At 55.2% G+C, this 8102-nt stretch overlaps 1 protein-coding gene across 1 annotated transcript in view; it reads left to right on the top strand.

The window, feature by feature from the left end:
• Positions 1-7766, top strand: part of LOC122189018 (SH3 and multiple ankyrin repeat domains protein 3-like) — a gene marked incomplete at its 3' end in the record, with an annotated part of 82253 nt that extends 74487 nt beyond the window's left edge. Inside the window, exon 10 of the mRNA XM_042887788.1 lies at positions 7427-7766. Within this exon, the coding sequence (XP_042743722.1) occupies positions 7427-7766 (340 nt within the window). The remainder of the gene's footprint in view (positions 1-7426) is intronic.
• Positions 7767-8102: the final 336 nt, after the last annotated feature.

Here is an 8102-nt window from a genome sequence, read left to right as displayed (position 1 = left end):
CAGCCTAACCCAACCCAACCCAACCTAACCCAACCCAACCCAACCCAGCCTAACCCAACCCACCCCAACCTAACCCAACCTAACCCAACCCAACCCAACCTAACCCAACCCAACCTAACCCAACCCACCCCAACCTAACCCAACCCAACCCAACCCTACCCAACCCAACCTAACCCAACCCAACCCAACCCAACCCAACCCAACCCAACCCAACCCAAAAGGTTCTATGAATTACAGTAAAGCAGAGCTGAGATCAGTGCTCTTGTTGGCACATCACATTCAGTGTTCTGAACTGGAGATGTCACACAGCAGAAGTCCTGCCGTGGTCCTGAGAGCACAGATACTCTGCAGAAAGTCTCTCCAGGCCAGGAAAATTGAGCTGAGTTGTGTTGGCTGTCAGTGCTTGTTTTTTGGACGTTGCGTTGAGGGATATGGTTTAGTGAGAACTATTGGTGATAGGTGGGTGGTTGGACTGGATGTTCTTGTAGGTCTTTTCCAACCTTGGTGATCCTGTGGTTCTGTTTGGAAATGGCATTAAAAACCAACTTGGTGACCTGGGTGTGCCTTCATCGTTGGGCACAGCGCTGGGAGGAGCAGCACCTCTGGTGGTGGATTCCCCTCACAGAGGAGGAGCATCGTCTGCTGCACCTCATGGTGGGGCTCTGATGTCCTCTCCTTGCTGGGGGATGTGGTGATGTGGGGGAGCACTGAGCCTCTGTTCTCACTGGGGTTGGCTGGGTGTGTGTTCTGCACTCACCATGGCACTCTTTGCCAACGATATCTGTGTGTGTGTGTGTAGGACATTGGTAAAGATTAAAAGCATTTATACAACTGTACCTCTGGCACTTTGGAAGGAATCATAGAATCATAGAATGGCCTGGGTTGAAAAGGACCACGGTGAGCATCAGTTCCAACCCCCTGCTGTGTGCAGGTCATCAACCAGCAGCCCAGGCTGCCCAGAGCCACATCCAGCCTGGCCTCCAATGCCTGCAGGGATGGGGCATCCACAGCCTCCTTGGGCAACCAGTGAAGGAAGTATTGGGCATAGAGGCCAACGGTTCAGTGAGTGCTCCTGCAATTCCTTGGAACTGAACTGCAGCTTTTGGACTGCTGGCTGGAACGTACAGAGCCAAACCAGCGTCCTTGATTGCTGCCCTTGGAATGGAGGGAGGAAGTTTGACAGTGAGGCTGAGAGCCTCCTCCCCTGTGCTGCTCACAGGTGAATTGGCTGCACCTTTGGGGACAGCATGGGGGAAAACTCGCAGCTTTAATTAACGTGTATTTTTAGCAGCTTCAATTTCAGTTACACAAATACAGAGTAAGGGCTGCTCCCACTGTGCAGAGCTGCGCTGGCAGAAGTGGAGTGGGAGGAGGAGAGAGGAGGGGCTGTGTCCAGCCATGGAGCACCAAATGTGAGCGCGGGTCATCGAGAGCCACATGGAGACAGCTGGAGAAGTGTTGGAGGATGCTTTCAGTTTTGTTGATTGAAAAAAGCAGAGCATCACAAGGCTCTGATTCCTGCCTGAGGAATGCTTCTCAGTGCTGAAAATCATAGAATGCAATCACAGAACCATAGAATGGCCTGGATTGCAAAGGACCACAATGCTCACCTGGTTCCAAGCCCCTGCTGTGTGCAGGTCGCCAACCAGCAGCCCAGGCTGCCCACAGCCACATCCAGCCTGGCCTCCAATGCCTGCAGGGATGGGGCATCCACAGCCTCCTTGGGCAACCTGTGCCAGTGCCTCACCGCCCTCTGCATGAAAAACTTCCTCCTCATATCCAACCTAAAACACCCCTGTTTCACTTTAAAGCCATTCCTCCTTGTCCCATCACCATCCAGCCTCACACACAGCCGTTCCCCCTCCTCTGGAGCAGGCAGCTCTGCTCAGCCCTGGCCTTGTGTCCCTTTCCTCCATCTCCCCTTCCTGGAAGCGACACCTGGGAGTCTCCTGGAGCAGCAGGGAGGTGCTGGGTGCCTCCTTCCTTCGCCTTGGTAATTTTCCACTGTTAAAATGTAAATGTAGCCTCTCAGCCTGGAACTGCGGAGACATTTGCACTTGGTGTGCTTTTGCTCTTTTACATGAATATTTAACACCAAGCCAGTAAATCTCTAAATAACCTCGCAGTGTTGATTGCCTCTTGGCTCATTACCCGCAGCTCGGGGCTGCCTGGAGCTGCTCAGGTGCTGCTCAGGTGCCGGCACAGCGCTGCGGGTCCCAGGGCTCCTCGGGGAGCTCTGCTGCACCTCACGGCAGTGGAGCAGTGAGAGGCATTTCCAGCCCCAAGCTTTGCATTCCTCCTTGTGCAGGGCAAAAGCAAACATGGAAGTGCCAGATTAGCCGGGCTGGCTGGAGCACGGCTGTACTTCTTGGAGCGGCGCTGTCATGGTAACTGGAGTGATTCATTTTGCTGCAAGATCCACAGTAAACACACTTTGATTAAACTCTTGAGAAGGTATAGAAAAGAATCTTCAAAGCTGATTGTACGAACTGCACAAGTTTTGCCTTTATTGCTCTCACTTCTCTCCCTTCCCCCCTGGGGTTGGGGGGAGGAAGCCCTCCTTGGACAGGATGCCTTCACCTGCTGGCCGCAGCTTGGGCTCAGCTCTTCCTTGTTGTTATTACCAATTTCAGGTGGTTTGGGTGCAGTGAGAAGCTGCTCTGGGCTCCCTGTGTCAGTCCGTGCTTCGAGGCATTGCGGCGTGGCAGAGCCTCCTGGTGAGGGCTTCCCCTGGCAAACCAAGGCAAAGCAGCTCTCCCTGTTACAGCTTCGTAGACTCACTGAGATTGCAAAAGAGCTCTGAGATTCCCACCCCATCCCACCGTGCCCGCTGAGCACGTCCCCAAGTGTGATGGGACACCCATTGTGTGCAGCCTGGAGCATCATAGCCTTCCCGTGCAGGAAGGAGCCTTGGTGGACACACATCTGTGTCCTGCACTGCCCTGTGCGTGCAGTGGCCCTGATTCCTGCTGCCTGTTCTTGTGGCAATGTCTCTGCCAAGTGCTGATTTTCTAATGGACTTCCTTGTGCAAATGGATGCACCCATAGCAACCTTCGACACCAGACTGCCTCCAGTGTTTGCTGTTTCCTTTTGGAGTCCATTTCACTGATTTCCCCCTATGCAATATGGGTTCCTCTTCTGTCCTTTCTGCCACCTGGCCAAAATACAACGTCCTATTCTGCAGTTCTGCCGTGTGCACCAGGTTCTGTCTCCATCTTGTTGCACAGTTGAGTGTAGTTTTGTGCCTCCGAACATGTCTGATTTCTGCTGAGAGCAGCTTGCACTGTGCCTGCATGGCACAGCGTGGATGGAAGCACACACGTTTGATGAACCTCTGGAGAAGAGCCCTGCATCTTTTGTACAAGTGATAGCTGTGTTCCTCTGATTGCCCTCCTCCTCCTGCAGCAGCCTGCATGCCTGCTTCTCTGCATTCTCAGTTAAAGCCAGGCTTGCTAAGCAGGTGCCATCATCCCTGGATCACTGACTTCTCTGCAGCTGCACAGTGATCCCGAAATGAGCCCCAGAGCAGTTTGGGCTGCAGATTGAAGCACTGAGGCTGGAGCAGATGAGGTGTCCTCCAGCACTGCCTGAGCTGTGGGATTTGCTGAGCCCTGTGCTTTCCTCTGTGCCAGGACATGTGCCTGGGTCCCAGCCTGCAGCTGCCGCGTTCAGGAGGCACCTGGGAGCCAAAGGTGCTTCACAGCCTACATGTACATCATTAGAGAGCCTCTGCTCTCATGGCAGTAATAGAAAATCTTTGTTTTCTGCTCTGTTTTTGGACTCCTGACTCCCTTACCCCTAAATCGCACTGTGGCAATGGAGGGAGCTGTCTCAGCCTTGCCTTGCGTGCAGTTACTGTGCGCTGGGGCCTCATCGAAATCTCTCAGATGCTGCAGGTGTCCTTCAGGAGAATGAACTGTAGCTGGGCTGCTGTTGTCAGAGCGTGCTGCTGGAGTTCAGTGCTCAGGAAGCTTTAGCTTTGCAGTCTGTGATGTGACCTGTAACCTCTTGTTTGCTGCTGTGCCACGCGGTGCCTCAGGGACTTCTGTGTTTGGCGCTCTGTATGGGGGTCTGTGAGCAGCAGAGCGGTCCTGAGCTGCTTTCTTCAGCCCCACTGGTGTGAGGCTGAGATGGGGGCCGTGTTTCCCTTTGCTTTTGGGGTGGGTGTGATTTTGGTGCTGAGAGCAAGCAATCTGAATGCGCAGAGTGATGGGCGCTCCTGCGCAGCGCGTGGAAATGGGCGATTAATGGGGCAGCGCGCATTGAAGCACTCTCACTGCCCCGTGGCAGAAATCAAAGTGCCTTCCCTCTTGCCAGTGAGCCCCCCAGCACCCTGTCTGTGTCCCACTGCTAACAGCTGGTGCTTGCAGTGAGCAGCTCATGATGAGCTCTGCTCCACCTCTCCCTGCACGCAGGCTGCGCTCAGCGCTCCTCGGTTCTGCCGAGACCAACGGGAGCAGAGACCTCACACAGCCCAGAAGGGTCTCTGCCAGGTGTTGCTGCTTTCTTCCCTTGCAAGATGAGTCATTGCTTGCTTTTTTTTCTTTTTTTAACTCCTCTTATTTTGAATGCTAATAATGTTGGTTTCTTTTTGGATTTTTGTTTTTGGTGTTGTTTTTTTTTTTATGGAGATCGTATTCCTTATGAGCCCCTCCTGATTGCAGATGTTCTATGATCACACGTTCACAGGATCATAGAATGGCCCGGATTGGAAGCGACCTCAAGGATCACGAAGCTGCAGCCCTGCAGCCACACGCAGGGCCACCAACCTCCGCATTGCACAGCAGCCCAGGCTGCCCAGGGCCCCATCCAACCTGGCCTCCAACACCTCCAGGGATGGACGGGGCATCACAGCCTCTCTGGGCAGCTGTTGCAGCCCCTCCCCGCTCTCACAGCACACAACTTCCCCCTGACATCCAACCTCCAGCTGCCCTCCCTCAGCTTCCAGCCGTTTCCCCTCGTCCTGCTGCCATCTCCCCTTTCCAGGAGTTGACTCCCCTCCTGTCTGTAGGCTCCCTTCAGGTCCTGCAGGCTGCACTCAGCTCACCCCCAGCTTCTCTTCTCCATGCTGAACAGCCCAGCTCCCTCAGCTTGTCTTTGTAGTGGAGGTGCTGCAGCTTTGTGGTGTCTTTATGGAGAGCGGTGAGGGGCTGGAACAGCTGCCCAGAGAGGCTGTGATGCCCCGTCCATCCCTGGAGGTGTTGGAGGCCAGGTTGGATGGGGCCCTGGGCAGCCTGGGCTGCTGTGAAATGTGGAGGTTGGTGGCCCTGCATGTGGGAGGGGTTGGAACTTCATGATCCTCGAGGTCCCTTCCAACCCTGGCCATTCTGTGATTCTATGATTCTGTGATTAAAGATGTTCAGGCCAGTGCCTTTCATCCCCAGTCAGCGTTCAGCACTTCTAGTAAAAGTAACTCTGTGCCTTTATTTCAAGAACCATGCTTGAAGGACACAGGTTGCTTTGGTTTGACAACAGATCTTTGAGAGCAGCGTGGAACTTCCTTGCATTTCCTGCGACTCTCTGCAGTTTCTGATAACTCTTAAACCCGTCAGTTACTGTGACATGCGCCCATTTCATATTTGCCTCTTTGATTTGATTAAAGTGATGTAGTACAGAATTAAATGTCTCCTGGTGGTCTGTCATGTCAGGATGACACACGGATCCAGGGCAGCCCCTGTCAGCCCAGCACGTTGAATGTCACCACTGGGAGAGCGGCCGTTCGCCCCCAACTTCAACTTCACTCCCTTGTGTTGTGTTGATGGCAGTGACCGTAGGTTGGAGTCCTGCAGACTCCCACACCTGAATCCACAGCACGTTTTACACGGCCTGGACCATTCCTCTTTCCATCAGCCATCTCTTGTTGCTTCTGGGTTCTCCTTTTGTCCGCCTTGCCCTCTGGGTGCCCTGGATGCAGGGCAAGGCACTGCCGGCAGAAATCCTCCCTCCACGTGGCTGGAACATCAGGGAACAAACACATCGAGTTGCCATGGCAGCAAGAAGGTTTACAGGAGCCTGAAATTGTTGTGCTTTGAACCTAAAATGCTCCTCAGGAAAATATTCCGAGCACAGCAGTGCTGGGAGCACTCAGGCACTCAGTGATGGAGCGGAGTGTGAGCTCTGAGATTCCCAAACCCAACCCCAACCCATCCCCCCCAACCATGTGCCCCTATGCTGCATCCACAAAGGTTCTCGAGCACCTCCAGGGGGGACTCCTCACTGCCCTGGGCAGAAGTTGGATTTGGTGATACTTGTGGGTATTCCAATCTGGGATATTCTGTGATTCGATGGAGTGAGCTGCATGTTGTTGACCATGTGTTCCCCGCTGAAGGATGCCTCACTTGAAGCACACCGAGCTTCAGAATGAAAACAGATTCATTGAGAAAAATGTGTCTTTCCTGACCTGAGGTCTGCATCACTTGGGCTCCACGGTGCACACATGCCACGGCTGCAGCGCAGCGCTCGTCCCTCTGTGGCTGTGTGAAATCCCATCTGCAGTCACCCTCCCTCTGCAGAGCTGCTGGCGGAGGTGGGATTTGGCATCTCCAGGTGGCTTTGTGCAGTCTGCTTCTTCCAGACACTGCCAAGGGTTAGGAAAAGGGTTAAGAAGGGCAGGCTTACCCCCAGAACTGAGGAGTAACTGGTGGCCAGGATCACTGCCGGTGACCATGTGCATATACCCACCTCTGGGCCAGGCTGTGGACTGCAGGGGGTCCCGCTGGTGGCCCTGACCCTCACCATGGCTTTCGCCCCACTGAGGACTCTTTGGTGCCTCCCTAGATGCTGCCTCTAAACCCTCCTGATACAACTCTTCCACTCCTTGTGCTCCCAGCCCGTGGCTGTTCCCTGGGAGAGAAGCATGCACCGTGTGCCATGCTGAGATGGGAGCTGGAAGCAGATGGAGCTTTGTCTGTTCTGGCTCCTCCTGTGCTCCCATAAGGATGTGCCTCCGCTCCTGGGTGGTGAGGTCCTGGCACTGCCGCCCAGAGTGTGGATGCCCCATCCCTGGAGGTGCTCAAGGCCATGGATGGTTTCTGAGCTGGTGGTGGGCACCGAGCCCACAGCAGGGGTGGGGGGGAAGGGGCTTTGAGTTCCCTTCCAACCCAACCATTCAATGATTCTATGACAATTCCTATCCCATCTCCGCGCTCCTTCTCTGCTACCATCTTGCTGCCCCAGCATGGCATCGAATCACAGAATCATTAAAGCTGGACAAGGCCCCTGAGATCCCCCAGCCAACCCCAACCCATCCCCACCATGCCCATTGACCGTGTCCCCAGGTGCCATATCTACTCCTTTTCCCGAGCACCTCTGGGGGCAGTGACTCCACCACTTCCCCGAGCTTCCCATCCCAACGCCGCACCACTCACCGCCCGGCTTCGCCCTGCACACCCAATCCCTAACGCCCCTTTCCTGCCTCTTTTGCAGTGCCTTTCAGAGAAACCCCCAGCTACACGAAGCGGAGACGGATCCTCGGTGCCGGCAGCCTCTCCTCCCCTCGAATTCTGCAACGCTCGGCCAGCGACAACAACCTGAAGGCAGAGAGCCGGGCGTCTTACTCTCCGGTGCCCTCCCTGCGCAGCCTCCCCCCCCAGCTGCTGGCCCAGATGCAGGAGGCTGCGGTGGGGGTCGGTGGTGGGGATGGCAGCCTGGCCAGCTCCAGCAGCGCCCGCAGCGCCCACAGCCGCTCGCCGTCCCTGCAACGTGTGCAGGAGGAGAAGGAGGTCGACCTGCCCACACTCCGGAGGAGCAGCCGCGGCAAGGCCAGGTGAGAGCTGGGTGGGCGCAGTGGGACTGGGCTGTGTCGCATTGGCACCCATGGGAGCGGTGGTGAGACACGGGCTGGCACCAGCAGTGCATGGAGAGGGGATGCTCAGGGCTTGGCGTGAGCGCAGTGGGGGGCTGCTTCAATCTTCTCCCCATCCCTCAGTCTAATTTTGCGTCTCGAAAGAATGGCGAGCACATCGATTCCATGTTGTGCTCGTTGTTGCCATGGCAATGAATGCATCTTGAAAACTAATACTTGGAGGTGGAATACTGCAGAAAAGCTGGCCCTGTATGCGTCCGAGCCGGCTTCTGGCTGTCGCTGCCTCCTGCATACCTA

Source organism: Lagopus leucura, unplaced genomic scaffold, assembly GCF_019238085.1.
Source record: "Lagopus leucura isolate 7727_CA_CO unplaced genomic scaffold, USGS_WTPT01 Super-Scaffold_100122, whole genome shotgun sequence".
Lineage (NCBI taxonomy): Eukaryota > Metazoa > Chordata > Aves > Galliformes > Phasianidae > Lagopus > Lagopus leucura.
The sequence above is the reverse complement of the archived record's forward strand: the minus strand, read 5'-3'. Positions and strand labels throughout refer to the sequence as shown.